The sequence below is a fragment of the Hemicordylus capensis genome, chromosome 3 (assembly GCF_027244095.1).
Source record: "Hemicordylus capensis ecotype Gifberg chromosome 3, rHemCap1.1.pri, whole genome shotgun sequence".
Classification (NCBI taxonomy): Eukaryota; Metazoa; Chordata; class Lepidosauria; order Squamata; family Cordylidae; genus Hemicordylus; species Hemicordylus capensis.
In genome coordinates, this window is record NC_069659.1 from 95,891,699 (window position 1) to 95,914,239 (window position 22,541).

Below are 22,541 nucleotides of genomic sequence, written 5' to 3' on the forward strand. Positions count from 1 at the left end.
TGGGGCCCTAATCGGCTCCTCACAAGTAGGCAGCTGGTGTTCTTTGGACAAGTCCACCCCAGTACAGTTATGCCCCTACCTGGCAAGTTCGGGAGCTTCTGATCAGGGGTGCAGATTCCCCTCTAAGCATTTGGGAGTTCCTTTTTTCCATCCACTCCCCTCTCTCCCACCAGATGTAATAACCCATAGCTTTAATCCTCAAAACATATCCCCCCACAAGTGTCTTTCCACTCCCCCAAAAAAAGTTAAGTGAGGAGTTGCTCTTCGAGCCTTCCCTCTGTCTGCATCCCTGCTCCTGCTGATGCAAAATGGGGGTGGCCAACTGACAGTTCATGGAAAGAGCAGGTTGTAACATGATTTTGATGGGCCACCGCAACATCTTACTGATTCCCCCACCAAGCTTGAAATGCAGAAGTTGGCAGCCTGATGGCACAAGTGCCCTAACCTCCTCTTCTAACCAACTTAAATGTGGGGGAAAGTGTAATTTCCTCTGGCACCATCTTCTTCTCCAAGCACCTAAGAGCTGCCAGATACTTCAACATCTTTACTGCCCTCCTTTGAACTCATTCCAGTTTATCAAAATCCTTCTTAAAATGAGGGACTCAGAATTTGACACAGTGGCTGACATCTCTTGACTAATGAAGTATGCATGCTTCCAGGGTCTGCAAGGACACTGCCAGGCTGAAGGGAGCCTGAAAGATTATGATGAGGTATTTTTGCCTATGCTGAAAATGGTCGGAAGAGAGGAGAAAGGCACATCTGCCCTCTCAGCCTTCGCTCTTGTAAAACATCTGGCAATGACGCCAGGCCAATGATGATTCAGTCCTGAACAGATTGGCTGGATAGGATAGGTCTCCCATCCCCATCCTTTGCACAAATGCTGAGAAAGCAGACCATTACCTCTACAGTATCCACAATAGTAGGGCTGTTACCTCTGGTGGGTAGAACATCATTGGGAAGTGCAGCAGTGGCCTCTAATAACTCAAAAGAAGCAGTGAAAGTGTGTTTCTGAAAGGTACTGGGATTCCCTGTCTGAGCAGGCAAGAGTTGTTATCTCAAGCAAACATCTGAATCTTCATTGTAATAAACCCCAAGTCACTATTATTCCAAAATAATGCATAAAATGCATCTCTAAATTGCTTCCTCAACTAATAGAAACTCTGGAACAGCTTCTCAGAAACTGAGAAACCTTTGCCTTTAAATATAACTTATCCAATACCATGCAAAATCCAACTTCTCTTTTCCATCTTGTTAATTATACATCAGAGGCAGACTTGAATAATTTACTGCCCCAAAAAAGCATCTTCGATCTTGCTTGCAATAAATGTAGCTATTAAACTGCTGTTCACTGAAGCCTTTTAACCCACTTTCCCCCAAATTTAAATGTTTTTGCTTTATTACAAAAGTTATATAAGTTTATAAGGCAGCATTTCTTCTTCTTTTGAAGGTAAAGATTTCACAAATGGATATTCTAATGCTTATGACTGCATCTGTATGCCATGATTTGGATCACCCAGGATATAATAACACGTATGTATCCTTTTAGAGGGGAGGATTTGGAATATAGCATATGGCCAGTAAGGATGATAAATCTGCCAACTCTCTCAAATGTGTGGAAGAGCAGCATGAGTACACACATCTCCCCCTTCATTTGGCAGAGTTGTTCTCATATCTTTTGTCTCACCAATTACTCAGTCAAAGAATCTGGGTCCCACCATGATAAAAAGTTCACTTTTTCTGAGATGGACATTTATATGTTTACAGGCATTCTGTTGTTATATTTGCCATTTTAAGGACATTAAAAATTGCAGTAGTATTGTTGGAAATAAATGTTATTGCTATTGCTTTAAAACAAACACAAATAATAATTCCATAACCAGCAAGTTCATATATAATGATATTGGGGCAGGTGGGCAGGGGAGATCAAAGGTTACCAGCACACTAAAACCTTATCTCAGAAATGAGGTCTTTTTGAAAAGGGAAGTATTCTGATTCCTGTGTGTCTCAAACACAGCAAATGAAGGGGCCTCATGGTTCCCATACTCAACAGATGATGATCTGCTCATAACAAGGGAGTTAATAAGGTTCCCACAACCAAGATTACCCTCCATCCACACAGAACAAAAGACTAATATTACGAATATTTATATACCACTTTTCAACAACAATGGAGGAAGAGGTAGAGGGGAAATGAAGAGGTTCATAGAGATGCAGGGACAAGGAGGCACAATGGTGGGCAGGCAGGAAAGGAGAGGCAAGGAAAGGAAGGACAAGGGAGGAAGAGGAGCTGTGGCGGCAGCAGGCATGCACACACATGCAGCACACTCTGCATCTGAGCCAGCGCACCAGCTCGCCAACCAACTGATTAGCAGGAAGCAGGCTGGTAGTGTACATGCCAATAGAGCCTGCAATGGGTGGCATTGCTGTCAGGAAGACTCTGGAAGACATGGAGGGCAAGAGCAGGGAGCAAGCAATCCTGAGGACTGCTGAGAGGGGAGCTGCTGAGTACTATTCTGGATCCCTCAAAGTACCATTGGTGGTACATGTATCACTGGTACACCCATCTGTAAGTGGTGGCTTGAGTGGCCTCCCCTCCACCACCACCATATGATTAGATGGTGAGCAGACTGTGTGCTGGGTAGGGGGAGTCTCGTGTGAGCCCATCTTCCTTCCTCCTCCACATGTTTCAGAATGCTGGTGGACATATAGTCTGTACTAAACCTTATTTTTTGCACAAATGCAGACAAAACTTAGGCCACGATCCGGCATGTTAAGTGTACCCTTACCCTAACCCTATGAATATTAGTGAGGCCTGAGTGCATTTACCTGTTCATTGGATGGTCATTTCATGCTTAGTGCACAAGTGTGAAGCAGACATACTAAAATTTTATCTTGGTACACAATAACACAAACTCACAAGGAAAATGCCACTTTCTGGCAAGTATTACCTTTCCAGGGCGCTTTGCAGACTAGTTGCTCATTAGCAGCAAAATGCCTCCATTTGGGCAAGTCTCATTCGGGCCGTAAACAGCAGGGGGAGCAGTCTCACAGTAACTTACAACGCGAAAAAAGAGCAACTTTTTCACACCAGATATGCAATGTCCTTGCTCTATATCACAGCGATTAAATTCGCAACAAGGCATTGGAAATGTGAACTCCCTGCTGTCCGTGTAGGGACTCCGGTGTCACAACACAGCAAGTGTGGAAGCACACTTCTGAGATTCGTCCTGACCTCGTTGTAGGGTCTGTTCTGGAAAGTGCCCAGAAACAACTGTGAATACTGAGGGGAAAATGTCTCCTTTGCTTCACGTGCATACCTTCAGGACCAGTTTAAATATTACAGATTTAGCAGGTATTTACCAGATGCTCCATAACATGTAATGTAGATAAGAACATCTATTTTATTGTGTGTGCACATGGTGGGAAGCTTGGCCAAAGATCACACCTGCTGAGCATATGTTCTATCAGATATACACATGTATAGGTTTTACTTTGCACCTATAGCATTATTTAGCAGGAGGAGAGTAACTGGCCCTATCGGCCCCCAGCACAATACCTCCAGTGACTGTTGCTGGTGTCTATCTTATGTTTCTTTTCAGATGGTGAGCCCTTTGGGGACAGGGTTCCATCTTATTTGTTTGTTATTTCTCTGTGTAAACCGCCCTGAGCCATTTTTGGAAGGGCAGTATAGAAATTGAATGAATGAATGAATGAATGAATGAATTTGCTCAACTGTAAGATGTGATGTGTCTCTTTGGCTGGAAAATAAAACATTTGACAAATAGAAGCTTGCATGTTAGACAAAAGAAATAATTAGTTAACACAAAGCAATGACACAGACATAGCAGAACAAAGATGTGTTAATACATGCTTGACAAAGTCAGGGGAAATGTGCTAACATAAGTGTAAAATTTGTACAAACACTGTTATTAATAATACTGTACTAGGATTTAAAGTCCTAAGATGTGAAAGTACTGAAGTATTAAAATACTGAGATAGCATAACCAATATTTTAATTTAAATTTCTGCCACAGATGAAATGGTTGAAAGGATTTGAAAAATTGCTGTGTTTTTGTTTCTCCCTAGTTTGCATAACAGCAGGGCGACCAATCAGGACAGGCAAGCAGTAGTGGCCGGTGTGCGCACCACCGGTGGCGGGGAGGGCAGAGGCGCCTGTCAGCATAAATTAGAAGGTGCTTTCCTCTGCTCTGGCTGCCCCAAGCTGCTCCCAGCTGCAGCATGCCACCCAGCACTCCCTGCAGCGGGGGATCGGCTACACTACTTAGCTGGCTTCTGCAGAGCTGACACCGCCCGTGGCCAGGTGAGTGGTGGAGCCAAGGAGTGGCTGGCGGCGCACTGCAGCTCAGAGCAGCTTGCAGGTACTGCTGGAGCAGAGGTAAGCACCTTCTAATTTATGCTTAAAGGTGTGTCTCGCTGCCGTGCCCCCCCCCCACCACACCAGTGCCTGCACCAGCCACTACTGCAGGCAAGATGAGCAGTACTGGTATAAAAGACCAACAGTTTAGAGACACAGGGAAAGTGTATGTGCCTGGCAGACAGAACATAAAAAGGTTCCTGCTAGAAGAGGTCCATCTAGGCCAGTGTTTCTCAACCACCGGTCCATGGACCGATGCCGGTCTGCAAGGTGTTGGGTACCGGTCCGTGAGGCATCACTAATACAAATCACACACACACATACACCCCCCCCCAAAAAAAAGAACAACTTCGGGCCAGCAGGAGCCGGCAGGAGCTCTTCGGAGGTCATTTCCTGGTGACCCTCGCTGCTGTATAATGTTCACTTTGCTGCCTCAAAATGAACATTATCCAGCAGTGAGGGCTGCCTGGGAATGAGCTCCAGAGAGCTGCCCGAAATAATTTGGGGGGGGAGTGCCTGGGGATGGGGGTGGGAGTGAGGGGGAGACCCCCTTACTAACTGCTGGTCCAGGAAACTGCGTGTGAATAATGTAGCGGTCCATGACTCCAAAAACATTGAGAAACACTGATCTAGGCCATCATCCTATTTCCCACAGTGGCCAACCTGATGTCTCTGGGAAGCCCACAAACAGAAAATCAAGATGCAAATCTAAAACAATAGTGAAATATCCCTTAGGGACAAAATGATCCTTTTATAGTTGAGATACAGAGTTTGAAATGTGTGGCTTGCTTTCGGTCCTCCTTGAACAGCAGCATTCCCTAGAATAAATCACATAACCTCCTTCTTTTCTAAAACAGAGTTCTTAAAAAATCCTCACTAGGGCTTTTGTCACAGAAGCCCACTGTAACTGACCATAGCCTTGACCTTATATCGCCTTACATTTTACCCATTAACTGTACAGTACATATAATACATTACCCTATTTTTAAAATATAGAAAGGAATATAAACAATGAGAGGTAGAAGCAATTTTTTAAATAGACATGATCGAGACCAAGATCTGAGGAAAGGGCCAGTGCAAACATGAAGAAGCACAAATGCACACAGCTGGAGATTTGCTTGCTGCATTCACTGCTGAGTTCAGTTTAACAAGCAGCTTGTCTCTTTGGCAGGAGGGGGGGAATTGCAAAAACAGAAATCAAACTCCAGCTGTGTGCCCATTTCCCACTCATGCATGTCCCTTTGTTAGATCCAGTCCATTCTTTTTAATTAGCTGCTGTACCAATTGTATGCCACTCTGGAAGTTTATACTGAAAGGTGGCCTATAACTATATTAAAGAATACATACTGAATAGCCTGTTCCTAAGTGCCACAGCAGGGCACACATATTAGGCTCTCTTCTGACGTCCAAATCATTTCATGTATGTAGGTGGGGGTGGAATTGACCACTATGTGTCCCCCCCCACTGCCCATACACACCACGGGAGTTCATCCTACTCAGACTGGACATCCATAAAAGGCTGAAGAGTCCAGTGTGGCATCTTAATGTACTGGGGCATAAGCTTTCATGGGCCAGAGCCTATTTCATCATGAATCTGACAAAGCAGGCTGTGGCCCACAAAAGCTCATGATCCCAATACGTTTGTTTGACAGCCTTTAAGGTGCCACAGAGGATTCTTTGGTGTTTTCACTGCATAGTTCCCGCACTGAAAGGTATTTATTTTTAAAGAGACCAGGCTTGGGGGTAGTGGAGGCATCCCACAGTCAGGGGTTCTGAAGCCTTAATGCTTCCAAATTACCCTTCTAATATGGTAAGTGTGACCCCTTGGGACTGCTTGTACATTTCTTGTCATGTTTTTCCTTCACGCTAGGTACCAGATTAATGCACGGACAGAGCTTGCTTTGCGCTACAATGATATTTCCCCACTCGAAAACCATCACTGTGCAGTAGCTTTCCACATCCTTGCACAGCCAGAATGCAACATTTTTGCCAGTGTTGATCAGGAACCGTTCAAACGGATACGGCAGGTATGTGCTAGAAGGCTCTGACAAAGTTTCCTTCCACGTGTGTGCCACATGTCACGTGTCTGTAACTGAATGAGATATTGCTGGGGCTTAATTTGAGGGAGAGTTTATTACTGTTATTACTGATATTATTTATCAGAGCTTCACTTCTGAACCTATTTCAATTAAATGCCTGAGCTCAGCCATGCCATATGTGAAGCAGCAGTGAAAAAGAGAGGGTCTCTGAACATGTGCAGAATGGCTAGCTGAGGAGCCACAAACAGCCATCATAATCTGGGGATAAAAGACAGCTTTCCGGTTAAAGGGAAAGAGAAAGTTTTCCCCATCAACTTTGAAAATCACATATGTCTTGAACAAATTGGCTGAGATCCTGGACAGGTTTTCAGGCATTCACATTTTCCTCAGATTTTTCTCTTAGAAAGTACCCCTACAGAACCTCCCTTGAGTCCAAAAAGAAGCTTAGAATTTGTGCCAAACTTTTAAAAGGGGGAAGTGGGGCACATGCATGATGAGGACATTTCCACTTTAGGAAGCATAAATGTCTTAAAGATTTTATTTTGCACAGGGGATAATTACCCTAATCCTAGCAACAGACATGGCAAGGCATGCTGAAATATTGGATTCCTTCAAGGAAATATTGGATAATTTTGACTATTCAAATGAGGAGCATGTGACCCGGGTAAGACAATTATATCTTCAGCATATGATCAGTAGAAATATAGTCGGTAGCAGCTACAGGAGTGCTAGGCCTCGCTCCCTTTCTTTCTCTCTAGCTGCCAGTGAATATTGTCATTTCCATGTAACTTCTGGCCCTATACCCTTCTGCAAGGAGCCAATGGAAGCTCAGATATTTCACAGGCTCTAGGCCATCAGGGTCTGGAAGGGATTGGCTGTAAATCCAAGTGGTCCAAAACAGGCAGAGGGAATGTTCCCGAGCTGGCAAACAAGGATGAAAGAAGCCAGGTGCATAGTCAAGATTCAAGAGCAAGACACAGAGGGCCAGAAGCACATGTGCAACAATAAAAAGCAGTCCAAGATCTAGACGGGATTCCCTGTTACTTTCAGTGCTGATGTCCTTCTGTAAAATGGAGGAAACTGTGGTAAATGGCACAAATAAGCATGGCAAATATCTTACCACAGGAATTCTCAAATTTGGATCCCCAGATATTGTGTGACTACAACTCCCATCACCCCCAACCACAACCTGGCTGAAGGCATGGTTAGGGTTAGGGTAGTCCAATGACATCTGGGGATCCATGTTTGAAAGAACCCCCGCTTTACCATATTGTCAAATGCTTTCCTGCTTTCAGCTAAAAATGGTACTGATCAAATGCTGTGATATCTCCAACGAAGTTCGTCCAATGGAAGTGGCAGAGCCTTGGGTAGATTGCTTGTTAGAAGAGTACTTCATGCAGGTAAGAGTGCTGCTGCTGAAAGCCATCTGGTAACAAGGCCTGACATGCTAGATGTACCAAAACGAAAGGACTCCCTCAGTAAGGTCAGGGAAGTGTATCATCCTGAGGATATGTTCTGAATAACAGTGACTGTAATTGACTATAATTTGTGACCTAAAAAGACAATCACAGCCTAGAAATGCAAACGTTATTGGAATGCCGTGTTTTTTCTCTAATAGGGCTGTTTTTGCAAGTTAACTCAGCATGTAAACAGTTTTGAAGCCCAAAAGGGCAAGAATGACTGCAGAAAAAACTTGTTTAAATGAACAGCATTAAGTGGGTCAGCTTTGGATTATTTATGTCTTTGTAGAAGATTCCAAAACATGGACTGAGACTGTAAGGACTGAAATTGTGTGTTTTAAAGAAAGAAAATAAAGCTCTCTAAGCATTTCAAAAAGACACTTATCAGAATTAAGAAAAGCACCTTATGATGCCATTATTATTTCTCTCTGGATTTCCTTTGGAGATGGCTTGTTGTAGGAGACAGCAAAAATTAAACCAATGGCCAGCTCACAAACATATGCTCACAAAAATATATATTAAAAACTGAGGCAGATGGAGCCACACCAAGGAAATCACGAGAGGAAGCTCAAAAGGCAGTTCTGATATTTTTGCTTTTAACATTTTTGCCAGTGCTGGAAATGGATGCAGTCAGAGGGAAAGCTTGAGGAGCAACTTCTCACTTAAATGTTTTGGGCAGGGGAAAGGAAAGACACTTTTGAGGGAAGAAAAATATGTTTTGGATTCTCAAGATATGGACTATTAGTTTGGCAGGGGAGTGCAGTAAAATGAAGGGGGAAACTTAGGGGAAATATGCACCCCAGCTTGCAAAACAACTTTGATCAACAATTAAAAAAGAATACAGCTGACACATTCAGAGGGCAGGACCAGGCAAAATAGCAGCTCATGAGAGACTGCCCTTCATTCATTTGATCTGTGTCATGGTGTGTTTCAGACACAGACAGAAGAAAAACATTGCTAAGTAGCATGATGCTGGCCATCACCCCACAGTCTGATTAGAGTCCCTGAAAGTGTCCAACAATATATAAAACAATGTCTTCAAGAAGAGTTAGTGCTGCAGTCCTAAATATATTTACTTGGAAGTAAGTCACATTGAAATCAATGGGAGTTACTTCTGAGAAAACAAAGAAAAAACCAGGCTGGTAAAGATTATGTAGTGCATTTGCATTTCAGAGATGTGGAATTAATTTAAGCAGCCCTACCACCATAGCCTTATGCATTCATAAATTATGCAGTGCATAATTTCTAGAAAAAGAGATACTGGGGCTCAAGTCAGTCTAGAAATGCCACTGTTTCATCTGGAAGCCCTCTCCTAACCTGTAGTCTATGGGGATTATCTATCACTAGTGAGAAACTTGCTCAGGAGTGCTTTCATTTACCTTACTTCCTATGTTCCAGGGTTGACCCCTGTCAGAAATTAAGCTCCAACAGAGTTTTTAACAGGTTTTAATATAAGAAGAGCCCATATTAATCAGACCAAAGGCCTGTCTAGTCCAGCATCCTGCCTCCCACAGTGGCCCACCCAATGCCTCTGGGAAGCCCACAAGCAGGAGATGAAGACATCCCCGCTCTCCTGCAATTGCTCCCCAACAACTAATAAATTTCAGACACAGTGCCCCTGAACCTGGAGGCAGCATATAGCCATTATAAGTAGTAGCCTGACAACCACAGCCACTGACGATGAAATTAAAAATAATGGTCCTCTATGTCTTTTATCCCTTGTCTCTCTCTTTCTGATGATCAGAAGTAGAATAAATATACAGAACCAGCAAATTTAGGCAAACCTATTTAGGGTACATGATTTCTACAAGCTGTTGAATTTTCTTGTTGCTGAATTTGGATTACTTTGGTACAGAATTATGATTCATTTCCCCAAAACCTATACACAGCCCTCCCCATCTCTACCCTTTTGCTTGGTGCTGTTCAGCACTTGGGGAAAGAGATAAAGCTCTGTTAGATAGATAGATAGATAGATAGATAGATAGATAGATAGATAGATAAACTTTATTACAGTCTTTGACTAGTACAAAAGCAAGAAAAAGAAAAACACAAAGTCAGGCCCATATAACAATATAGCAACAATATAACTGTTATATAGGAAGTTCATTGTCTTCACTAGTTATTTGTGAGAATTACCATAATGAATTGCTGCATCTGTCCTAGAGTGACCGGGAAAAGTCTGAAGGTCTTCCAGTGGCACCTTTCATGGACAGAGACAAAGTGACCAAACCTACAGCACAGATAGGCTTCCTGAAGTTTGTTCTTATTCCAATGTTTGAAACTGTAACAAAGGTAGGTTGTGGGCTTGCCATGTTTTGCATTAATAGGTTAGATTAATCCTAGATTAATCGACCCATTCTGTCGATTAACAAGTATCCCAAATTAAATTGGCAATGCATTTTTTAAAATGTTAATTATTTTAGTATACTTATAAAGGCTGCAGGTGCCAACTTGGAAACATGCCCCCTTCTGTAAGACACAACAGGGAATGTCTCTTCTGAGATGATCCCTGTTGTGACACCTACATTAATTCTTTAAAAACCAAGTGAGTATATTTTCTTCAAAATTATTACTTTATGTGTAGATTTATATTTACCCAGATCTATACTCTGTTTAAGCCACCTAATGGCATAGCGGGGAAATGCTTGACTAACAAGCAGAAGGTTGCCGGTTCAAATCCCCACTGGTATGTTTCCCAGACTATGGGAAACACCTATATCGGGCAGCAGCAATATAGGAAGATGCTGAAAGGGATCATCTCAGACTATGCAGGAGGAGGCAATGGTAAACCCCTCCTGTATTCTACCAAAGACAACCACAGGGCTCTGTGAGCGGCAGAGCTTGATGGCACACTTTACTTTATACCCTGTTTACTCAGAAGTGTACCAATTATTTCAGTTGGATTTGGTCCCAAGTGAGTGTTTATAGGATTTCAGCTGTGATTGGTTGGTTGACTAAAACTCATGTAATTAATTAGCTAAGACTACTTTAATCAGGTCATAGTCCTAGGCAGTCAGTCACATTCCAAGATGCCAAAAAGAGCTGGTGGGGGTGGGGGGGGTCCATTTTTATTTTAATAGTCAAACACAAAAAAACCCCTAATTTAATCCATTTTGAGCCTTTAAATACTAAAAACTATTGCAAATTAATTTTTGTTGACCTTTCTTGTTTAGATTTTTCCAGAGGTTGAAGAAGTGATGCTTCAGCCTCTTTGGGAATCCAGAGACCGCTATGAAGAACTAAAGCAATTAGATGATGCTGTGAAAGAGGTAAGATGGGCTACTTCCTTTGGGTGTGGAAAGAACATGGCAAGGGTCTCAAAGGTTGCACATAGGCTTCCATATGCAAGCTAGGGCCCCAGTTATACCTGGAAGACTCTTTAGTGTTACATCTAGAAAGAGCCGGGGGGGGGGGGGAAGGCCACCTAGGTGTGGCAAGGGATTTTTTTTTTTTAATCTGCTTGCATAGTAATATGTGATCTGGTAGACTTGGGACTGAAGTCTTTTGTGGGTCAGCCCACTGGTTTACCTGGAGAGCACTCTTCGGGGACAATGGAAGGGCTTCCTCAAGCCTCTTTTGTTCCTCCATATTTCTTCACCCAGAGAATTCCATACAGGGGTTGGGCAGCAAAGAGAACCCCTCCATATAGTGATGGCAAAGAATTACTTCTATGGACCCTTCCTTAGCTGCATCTCCCATATATCCTTCTGCCTTCCTGCCCTGATACCCAATCCTGCTCCTACCCAGATCCTTCTTTGCCCTTCCATACCTTCACCATCTTCTTTCTGCCCTTCTGCATGATCCCTCCAGCTTGCCTGCACTTCAAACAGCCACTTCTGCTCTTGTCTCCTTCTATGGCTCAGTTCCACCCTGACAATGGATAACATATATTCAGAACAGTGTTCCCTCTAAGGCATGTGCATGTGTGTGCACTCACACATTTTTTTTATTTCTGCTCAATTAATTTTAGATCTCGCTCAGGTTGAATCAGGAAGGCCCCACTCTGAATTCACATGTGCACACACTGCCTTGATACTGCCACCCACAACAAAACTCATTCCACCTGCAGATGAAAAAAATTAGAGAGAAGATTGGTTCAGAGTGCCTTTGAAATTAACAAGAGGCAATACCCAAGCACAACATAAGTATACTACTAAGCACCTTGCACTTTACAAGGTACTTTATCTTGCTACAGGTTATTGCTTACAGATCTAGAAATTGCAAAACTTCTGCACTGGAGTGCATCGAGGGGTAGTTGTTTTATTTGCCCAAGTCAATTCACTTTAATCCAGATAAATCTTCTACACAAAATAATCAGAAGCTTTAGTTGCTTTATGTGTGTCGAAAATTTTGTTAAACCGTTTGGTCAAATTTTTTTCCAGTCTATTGATTGCTGCAGAGGAATCTGAATGCCCAGATTAGTCATGCTCAGTAATGCTGAAAAAACTCTTTTTGTTGTTGTGCACTGACATGTGTGGGAGACAGTGGTTCAGACCAACAAAGTCCCTGGCCTTCCAGCCCTTGGGAATGTTTTAAATGAAAAGTTACAGCTCCTGAGAACTGAGTTTTTATGCTGTGAAACAGAAACAAAACAGAGCTTGTGGGAATACTCCAGTCCAGTCTGCCTTCCAATAGATTCAATAGCATTATAAGTGAATGTTGAAGTTCTGTCACGTTCCAAACTGAAGTCGTGTATTCATGGGAAAGCTGACTCCAAAACAGCGTTTCTGTGATGACCAATAAAGCTGTGCAGCTGTTCCCAGACATGTTTGCTCAGAAGCAAGTCCTACTAGCCAACGTTCTCCACAGCATTATGAGGGTGGAGCTAGGAGACTAGCTTCATTGAAGGCTTGCCACACAGTCCAGTGTGTGGAGGGGATGGAAGCAATTTTCACTTATCTCCTTTCCCTGCAAATGTGCTTTTCACTGTAAGAAATATGTCCCTGAGGGTTGCAGAACAAAACATTATTTTGCAGGGAAGGAAAAACAGCAAAAAATGTTTCTCTGTCTCCCTCCTTGAAAGCCTTCAGCATAGCTAGTCTCCCATCTCCCTGTGAGGGTGGAGTTCTTGCTCCACTCTCATAATGCCACAGAGAATGTTAGCCACTGGGTTCAGTGGAATTTACTTCTATCTGCAAAGGATTACAGCCAAAATTCTATAACTCATAAAGCACAGGAATGTATCTAGTGTAATAGGAGTTTTCTGAATTGAAGAGTACATCTGATTTTACCTACAAATTCACTAGTAAGCTTACTAAAGGCCAAACTGCACATAGTATTAAAAATGTGTCATTAGCCCTGACAGACTTAGTTTTTGTTTGTTTGTTTGTTTGTTTTGTCAATAGCAGCTTGACAAAAATAAAAATATTTAGCATTTGTATCATGCTTGATGAGCACTAAAAGAACTTCATATGCATTGTCTTAATGTAACAACAGGTTATTTACCTGTAACTTTGGTTCTTCTAGTGGTCATCTGTACTTTTACACCAATGGGCTATGCGCATGTGCAGAGACCTCGTCGGAACCTAACAATCTCAATTCTCTTGCTTTTGGCGGGAACTCCACCCCCAGCCGCCATATTTATTTCTTGTTAAATTTATATACCGCCTTTCATTGAAACAATCCCAAGGTGGTTTACACAGAATTTAAAAGCAAGATTATAAAAATGACACAATTAAAATATTATGCTAAAAATATAAAACAAATCTGATTAATGTGGCTGCACTATTCCTGATCCCCTCAGTCACAGAGTCCACCTTCAGGAGACCCCGCGGGGAGGACGTGTATGTGTGTAAAAATAACCTTTTGTTCTTCGATGTGGTCTCTGTCATTTACACCAATGGGCGCATAACAAGCTAGCACCCAAGGAGGAGGGAAGAAACAAAGCAACATGTAATCTGCCAGAATCATTTATTTCAGAAACAAGTTCATCAACTGAAAATGGACTGCAGGTCACTCCTGTCAAACACAGCATCATTCCATGCCCTGGCATCAATCGCATAATGGCAGATAAACCAATGGGGCGAAGCCCAAGTAGCTGCCTGACAAATAGTGTCCAAAGAGACTGCACAATCAAAGGCAACAGAGGCCGGCACAGACCTGACCAAGTGGGCCTTAACAGAAGCAAGCAACTGCTTACGAGCCAGTTTATAACAAAGCTCAATTGTCAAAACGATCAATCTAGACATAGATTGAGCAGAAATTTGGAGGCCTTTACAAGGCCCACCATAGAGAACAAACAGGGAAGGAGTTTTTCTCTACTCAGCAGACCTCTGGACATAGAAGGATAATGCCCTTCGAACATCCAAGAGATGTAACCTCCACTCTGCATCAGAGGAAGGGTCCTGGAAAAATACAGGCAGAGTGAGCGGCATGGAATGCTGGAACATAGAGACCACCTTAGGGAGTAATTGTACATCTGGCCTAAGCACCAGCTTGTCCTTGTGAAATTGCAGGTAAGGTGGATCAACCCTTAGTGCCCGTCATTCACTCACCATCCTTGTGGAGGTGATGGGCACCAGAAAGGCAACCTTCCAGGTAAGGAGACTGGGATCAATTGGAGCTAAAGGCTCAAAGGGAGGTCGCATCAATTCGGCCAGAACAACAGACAGATCCCAGGTCGGTGACATAGCAAGATCATCAGGAAAAACATGTGACAGACCCTTCAAAAAACTCAACTATAGGGTCTTTAAACCATGACCCGGGTTGCCGGGGAATGTGCCACAATGGCAGCCAAATGTACCTTAAGAGAGGACAGCTTTAGACCAGACTCCTTAAGTGAGAGTAGATAATTACAGACATCTTGTAGAGAAGGGTTATACACATCAAACCCATGCAGGCTAGCAAAGGAACTGAAACGAGTCCACTTATGGTCATAGGATTTTCTAGTGGACTGCTTCCTGGCCGCAACCAAAATGTCCCTTAGTCTCGGTGGAAAGTTGGCAGGACCTTCCAGGCCATCAGATGAAGGGCCGAAACATTCGGGTGGAACCAGAGGTGTATCTAGGGAAAATAGCGCCTAGGGCAAGCACTGAAATTGCGCCCCCTGTCCAAACATCTGAAACCCATCTTTCAGATAAGTTTACCACAATATCAGCTGAAAAGTACAAGTCAAGCTCGTTAATCTTTTAATCTTTCAAAAACTATTTAGCAGTAGACGTAGCCAGACCAAAAAATGCTGGAAAACTACCAATTTCAGTATGCTGGGGCTGATGAAATACCCAAATACTATGTGGAGCTGTACTTGGAAAACTAAACAGAAGTTTCTGTCTAATTCTCTACTATACATTGTAGCATCACCATTACATAAGTTTTTAAAATAAATAGAGAATTTGACTTTTCCAAGATACTCTTAAAATAATTAAAGGATAGGCAGAGTAAACTGTGTCACTGCTTGGAATATATTCTAGTATTTCAGAAAGATAGTTAAAATGAGAGAAAGAGAGCAAGAAACTCCCAGTGAGCCTTAATACTAAGGATTTCACACTGATTCAAAGACAAACTCACCATTAATAGCCATATTATTAAAACATCACATTTAACTCACTTATCACAAGAAGCAAAATAAGAGCAAATGAATACAATCCTAGCTCATAAGCTTCAGCTCAGTATTCACAAGGCCTGATTCTCTGTACATAGTGCCAATCTGAATATGTGAACAGTGACTTATATTATACTAGTGTTCTGAAGCCCGTTATAATAACGGGCGCTAGCCTTTTCCTCTCCCCTTTACTGTTTTTTTTTTTTTAATGCAGCCTGCGCCGCTGCCTCCGAAGTCCCACCCTCCCTCCCTCCCAGCTTCCGAAACCACCTTACCCTGTCCCGTTACAGTTGAGCAAAGAAAGTCCTAAATTGAGGAGGGACAGAGGAGCTCTCAAGCAGTGCTCCTCCCTCTGTAAAGGCTCTGCCCGAACTGGCGCTTGGGACTGAAAGGACGCCTCTTGCGTCCTTTCGGCCCCAAGCGCCAGTTCGGGCAGAGCCTTTGAAGAGGGAGGAGCACTGCTTGAGAGCTCCTCTCTCCCTCCTCAATTTAGGACTTTCTTTGCTCAACTGTAACGGGACAGGGTAAGGTGGTTTCGGAAGCTGGGAGGGTGGGACTTCGGAGGCAGCGGCGGAGGCTGTATTTTTGCTTTCTGTTTTCTTCGGCCTTCGCTCGGCCCCCGGTCCCGGCCTCCGTCTCCCTGCGGCGGTCTGGGCCTCCACCGCCATTCCCCCTCCCGCCACCCACCGCGGCCCGTGTCTCCGGCCGGGGCGGCCACCCAGGGCTCCGGCGGGCCCGCCACCCACCGCCGCCGCGGCTCCAGCGGGCCCGCCACCCGCCGCCGCCGCCACCCGCAGCTCCGGCCGGGTCCTCCGCTCCCTGGGGCCTCTCCCTTGTCGCCGCGGGTGTCCTCTGGGCAAGGCGGCGGCGGCCAGTGTTCGCCGGCGCCGCTCACCCTGCTTCTTCGGGGCGGCCGCTTCTGGCCGCCCAAGATGGCCACCGGGTGCCGGCCGTCGTGTCTCCCTTGCCCTGTTCTGCACATGCGCTCCGCGCATGCGCAGAACAGACCAGGGAGGCACGGACACCAAGCGTTTTATTAGAGAGGATTAATTTTTTAAAAAAATATTTCTTTACCTGTAGCTCCTTTGGGGGCTTCCTAAAGGCCGTTGGGGGGGTCTGCAAAGGTCCCCCCTCCACCACTGGCCTCTAGGGCCTCACAGGGACCATCTGAGCATGTGCTGTGGCCATTTTTTAAAAAAAAAAATTTTAAGGCTGCTGAAAACAAAATGGCCACCGTGCATGCTCAAATGGCCTCTGCGAGGCCTGGCATGGCCTAGTGCCTCACAGAGGCCATTTGAGCATGTGCGGTGGCCATTTTGTTTTCGGTGGCCATTTTTAATTTAAAAAAAAATTAAGAAATGGCGCCCCCCTTCAAGTGGCACCCGGGGCACGTGCCCTGCCTGCCCCACCCTAGATACGCCTCTGGGTGGAACACCTGACTCCTCTCTTGTGACAGCAGGTTCGGCCGAGCTGGGGGGTGCATCCAAAACACTACCAACCACCTCAAGGCCAGAAACCAAGGCCTCCTGGGCCACCAAGGGGCTATCAGGATGGCTCTGGCCTGCTCCAATCTCAGTTTGCTCAGCACCCTCAGAATGAGGGGGAGTGGAAGAAACAGGTACATTAGAGGGCCCATCCAAGACAGGACGAAGGCATCGGCCAAAGAGCACTCACCCTCCCCTCCCCTGGAGTAATAGAGGGCACACCGAGCATTGTCCCAGCAAGCAAATAGGTCCAGAACTGGAACACCCCACTTTGCAAATATATTCCTGGGAACACTCTGGTCCAAGGTCCATTTGTGGGAGACTGACATAATTCAGCTCAATGCTTCCACCTGGACACTCATGGCACCATGAATGTAGACCACTTAAGGCGACACCACATGCGCCACACACCAGTGCCAAAGATCCATTGACAGGAACAGAAGGCTCCTCAAACACGTGATACCCTGTCAATTTATGTAGGCTTTCGCCGTCGTATTGTCCGTTTGGACTGTTTGGACCGAGTAACCCACAATTACTGGCAAGAACCCCTTGAGTGCATTGAATATGGCCAGCAACTCTAAGTAGTTGATGTGGCGAGTCCTTTCCCCTGGGGGACCAATGTCTGCTCAGGTGAAGCCCATCCATGTGTGCTCCCCAAACGATGTCTGATGCATCGGTCATAATCACCTATCAAGACCCGAGAGTTCTGAAAGGGGCGCCGACGGCCAGATGGTGGATCTCGGCCCACCAGGCCACAGTTTCCCACACCCATCGAGGGAACGTGCCTTCCAAATGAGCTGGATTCCGAAGGGTGCCGAATACGTCCAAGAACCAGCGCTGAATGATTCGCATCCGAAGGCACGCCTGAGGAAGCACACAAGTTGTGGCTGCCATATGTCCCAACAAGTGCTATACTGAGTGCATAGTCTGGGGACCTCCAGCTAGAAACACAGAGGCCAGCCTCCTGAATATAAATATGCAGGCGTCTGGGAGGAAGACCTTCTCCAAGGCCACATCGAAAATCAGCCCTATGAACTGAATTCTGCAGGTTGGTTCCAGCTGAGATTTCTCGAAATTGATCTGGAAACCCAGAACATGCAGAGTATCCACAACCATCTTGAGGGCGTCCAAGACCACTCATTTGGTGCTTGCCAGGATGAGCCAATCATCCAAGTATGGCAGGATCATCACGCCTCGCTTCTGCAGGAAAGCCACCACGGGGCCAGGCATTTCGTAAAAACCCTGGACGCTGTCATGAGACCAAACAGCAAGGTCTTGAATTGATATGTGATCTCCCCTATCTGAAAATAGAGGAATCGTCAATGTTGGGGACATATCGAGACATGGTAACATGCGTCTTTCAAAACTAGTGAGACCATCCACATGTCTTTTTTCAGAATGTCCAGTATGGTAGGCACCGACAGCATCCGGAAATGCATGTACACCAGGTGCCTGTTCAGGGCCCTGAGGTCCAATATAGGACACCGACCTCCGTCCGGTTTCGAGATGATAAAGTACCAGGAATAGAAACCGGGACTCTCCGGATTGGCGACCCATTCTGTTGCATCCTTTGACAGGAGAGCAGCAACTTCTTGGTCCAATTCCAGAGTATACGGAGTAGACCCAACCCTGGACATGGGTGGTGTCCTGCAGAACTTGAGAGCATGACCCAAATGTAGGACCATAAGGACCCACCAGTCCATGGTCACCTTGTCCCATTCGGTTAAAAATGGGGCAAGGTGAGTCTGAAAATCCCCCAAGTCATTGTTTCTTTGTAAAGGTGTTAGGGCATTGCTTTTGGAAGGCCAGCTTATTAGGCTGTGGGCTGGACTTGTATCGGGACTGGTACTTGTTGCCCTGAAATGAACGTTCAGAAGGCGATTGCTGTTGAGACAGGGCCTTCTGTTGATAAGGGGACCACCTAGAAGGCTTCTGCGGTTTGGGTGCCAGAGAAGATTAAGACATGGACCTCACTGTGCTCCTCAGCTTCTGGACTTTTTGAAGCATGTCATCAGTCTGTTCTGCGAAGAGGCTAGAGCCTTCAAAGGGCAGGTCCTCTACTCCAGCGCGGGCCTCGTAGGTCAGACCAGAGGAACACAGCTGGGCATGCCGCCTGAGAGCCACCAATGTGGCCATCACTTTGGCCGCGCATTCCACTGAGTGTCTGGCTGAGTAGAGTTCTTTTTTAGCAACCTGTATTGCTTCTCTTAGGAACGCCTTAGCAAGATCTTGCTTATCTTGTGGCAGTAGATCCAGGAAGGGAGCCACTTTCTCCCACAAAAAGTGGTTATATCAGGCATTGTAGGCCTGATAGTTGGCCACTCTTAAGTGGAGAGCTGAGGCCGAATAAAGCCTCCTCCCAAAGGAGTCCATTTTCTGCCCTCCTTGTTGCCTGGTGTCGACTGGCTGTGACTGCTAGTCTTCTTCAGAGACGCTTCTACAACTATAGAATTAGGGGTAGGATGTAATTGCAGCCTATAAAAGTTCTCCAAGCATCTATTAGGCTGCAACAGAGTCACTGGCTTCTTCCAATGACCCCACATGACCCCCAACACTGCCAAATTAAGGGGTAAAGCAGCCGGTACTTTAGCCTCTGCATTGATAAGGCTAAACAAAGGGTCCAATTCCCCTTTCTGTTGCATACCGAGGCTCACGCCCAAGGCTGAAGCCATCCATGCCATATATGCGGAATACTACTTAAGATCCTCCAATGGAGAAACGGACTTAGGGTCTGACTGTATGTCCAGGGGAGATAAGCCCCGGGAAACATCCTCCAATTCTGGAGAGCTAGGATCACTCTCATTGTCCAACTCAGGAAGTGATGATGAGTCCTGGGCCAAGGCTCCGAAACCAGAGGAGAGTCCGGTTTGCTGCCCTTACCAGTCGGTATCAAGGCAGGAAGCTCCACTGGCATGACCTGGGTAGAGAGTGAGGCCTGCGGTACAACAGGAGCTGCAGAGTGTGAGACACGCCACTCAGAACGATCCCGAGGGGAATGGTGTGGGGAGTGCGGCCTCCCTTCGGAATGTGAGGGTGGTCATAAGTGGGATCATCCTGGTATTGAGGGCCATATCGAGGGCGAACATAGTCTGAGTAGTCCGAATGATAGTCCCCACGGTATCAGTCATAAGAACTCAAGTCCTGACACCAAGCACTATACGAGGGCGCCACCTCACCCAAAGGAGAGCGATGCTCCGATACACTGTACCGATCTGTGTACATGGGCTCACGACGGTCCCAGTTCCGATCCTGTATGTAAAGAGAGGAGTGATCTTCCGAGTCCCATCTGGAGCTTCAATCCCTAGGAGAGAGATGCTCCTGATGCGGTCAAGAGGGTGATCAATGCCGAGGCAGCCACGATGCATCTTCCATGGGCTTTTCTGGCAAATAGGCCTCCTCCCCTGACAAAGCATAGCCAGGCTCATCCATTGCTACCGTCTGTTCTCTACGTGTGTGAGCACACTCAGGTGCCACGTCCAACAAATCTCCAGTCAGCGGCGAGTCCAACTTAGGCTTCTTGGCCAACGGGCCCTCTGGTATATAAACCGACACAGTTTTCTTTTTCTTTGGGATAGGAGGGAGGTGTTGACCTGCTGGCAAGTCATGAGGCAACTTCTGTGTCTTCTTTTTTCCGGCTTCGACCTCAAGGTAGTCGGAGAAGGATCTGGCACCACTGGCAGAGGGCATCAAGGCAAATCTTCTGAATGCACCAAAGCACTCAAAACCATCACAGAAATGACAACGAGGGGTGTCAAAACTGGTTTCGAGGCCGGGTTTTCAACTTCCACAGAAGCAGATTCAGGACGGTCAGACTGTACCGATGAAGCCATTTTAACTGACCGCTTCGAAGATAAGGCTTCTGAAGAATGGAGAGCCAAGTCCCACAGGGCTGAACACAGGCGAGTGTTCTTGCAAGCCTGCTTCACAAACCTCTGGCAGTGAAGACAGGTCTCGACAATGTGGAATTCCCCCAGACAAAGACACTTGGTATGAGTATCGGGGGAAGGGATCTTAGATCCACAACAAATGCATTTCTTGAAGTTGGTTGTGCCCAGCATAAATGTCGTAGGCCAGCCGGCCACCATGCTCCGTCCCAGCCGGGATCAGAGATCCAAGGGAAGGAAAAACCCATAGAAAAACAAAACACCAAGAAAAAAACACTACTATGTGAAAATAAAGAAGTAAAGAAGAAAGCAGGAAAAAACAGCAAGGAGATAGACGCTGATCCTACTCGTTGACAAGCTGCAGACTCGACGATATTGACTGAAGTGCAGACGACAAAAGACTGAGGGGATGAGGAGTGGCGCAGCTGCATATAGCAGCTGGGGGTGGGGTTCCGACCAAAGGCAGGAAAATTGAGCTTGTTAGGTTGCGACGAGGTCTCTGTGCAGGCACATAGCCCATTGGTGTAAAAGACAGAGACCATGTCGAAGATTCCTTACAACCCTGTAAAATAAGCAAGAATTGTTCTCCCCTTGTTGCAGATGTGGGGCTGAGAGAGAGAGGCTGATGAAGGGCTTGATCTAGATTGGGGCCATAGGAAGGGCAAAGTGTTTCAGGCCCCTACGCCCAGCATGGTCCCAATCAAGATCATATCCCCTGCACATAAAAGAAAATAGCCTTGGCATGCTTGCAATGCTGTTACTAATGTTACATGTAGCTTGGGTACAAAATTGTTGGAAGCGGTAAGATGGAGGCCTCGTTTCCTGTGATTTCCACACTGGTATCTTTTGTTCCATCTCAGGCTAGATTCTGAAGATATCTGAAGCGGTATAAGAACCTGCAAAACCTGTGAGCAGAGATGACAGTGAGGACAGTGTACTGTACACTTCACAGGCAATGATGCCTCTAAACATACCATACGACTTGCAACTCTCTGGGGGGAAATGGCCATCTGACAAGGATGACTTGCTCAGAAAGCCATGAATGGAGTTTATGGAGTTCAAAGTCTAGCTACAGTTTGAGTTGTGAGATCATTGGGTCTTGAAACTGGGAACTTTAGATATTGGTACAGTACATCAGTATCATTTCTGTGGCTGAAACACTTCCACATCTGAAAAAGAAATATAGTGGTGGTAGCCAATCAGTCACTAATGTTGCACAGTCTATATTTGATTTTAGAGTGACAGTGGCTAACAGTTTATAACAGCAGTGGCCAGCAGTTTATTGCATCTGGGGATGATGGGAGTTGTAATCCAACAGCAGCTGAGTTTGGCCACCCCTGCTTTAGGAGGACGTGTACAGGAGGCATTGTAAACTCTACTAGGACAAATGGAGCTCCTGCAGTGAGGATGTGTGGTGGGTTGTGACTCACTTGCTGCCATATTGAGAAATCAGCTGCCACATATCTACCAGCGGGTCAGTTATTCCATTCTGCTCTTAACTCTAGTTACAAAAGAAGAAGAATGAAAGTTTGACGACAGAAAGCAGGGAGAAATGAAGAACAAAGTTAAAAGGGCACTTCAAGGTAATGTGTGTGTTGTAAAGAACTCTTTTGCATTTGGAATCACAGCACTTGATCCAAGCAACAGATATTTCAAAAGCAACAAATGAAGTGAGAACACTTTTACGGCAAAACAGTTAGGAATTAGCTATGGAAGAAGTCTTCCCCATCGTGTGATAAAGGCATAATTCAGGGAAAGT

General features: G+C 45.4%; 1 protein-coding gene and 1 long non-coding RNA gene across 10 annotated transcripts in view; one reads left to right on the forward strand and one right to left on the reverse strand.

Moving 5' to 3' along the window:
- Window positions 1–22,541, forward strand: part of PDE9A (phosphodiesterase 9A) — a 123,158-nt gene that overhangs the window by 96,184 nt on the left and 4,433 nt on the right. For 3 of the 9 annotated variants that reach the window (XM_053306474.1, XM_053306473.1, XM_053306472.1), the window contains exons 9-15: window positions 1,448–1,530; window positions 6,246–6,402; window positions 6,965–7,078; window positions 7,710–7,814; window positions 10,038–10,166; window positions 11,048–11,143; window positions 13,794–15,599. In XM_053306474.1, the coding sequence (XP_053162449.1) occupies window positions 1,448–1,530; window positions 6,246–6,402; window positions 6,965–7,078; window positions 7,710–7,814; window positions 10,038–10,166; window positions 11,048–11,143; window positions 13,794–13,877 (768 nt within the window). In that variant the 3' untranslated portion in view covers window positions 13,878–15,599. Of the gene's footprint in view, window positions 1–1,447; window positions 1,531–6,245; window positions 6,403–6,964; window positions 7,079–7,709; window positions 7,815–10,037; window positions 10,167–11,047; window positions 11,144–11,844; window positions 12,051–13,793; window positions 15,604–22,287; window positions 22,366–22,541 lie in introns of those variants that run through there. The other 6 variants (XM_053306467.1, XM_053306475.1, XR_008318929.1 and 3 more) reach the window with 5 other exon arrangements.
- LOC128349711 (uncharacterized) overlaps window positions 1–22,541 on the reverse strand; it is a 122,769-nt gene that overhangs the window by 72,828 nt on the left and 27,400 nt on the right. The window contains exon 2 of the long non-coding RNA XR_008318934.1: window positions 11,644–11,744. This is a non-coding gene — a long non-coding RNA (uncharacterized LOC128349711). The remainder of the gene's footprint in view (window positions 1–11,643; window positions 11,745–22,541) is intronic.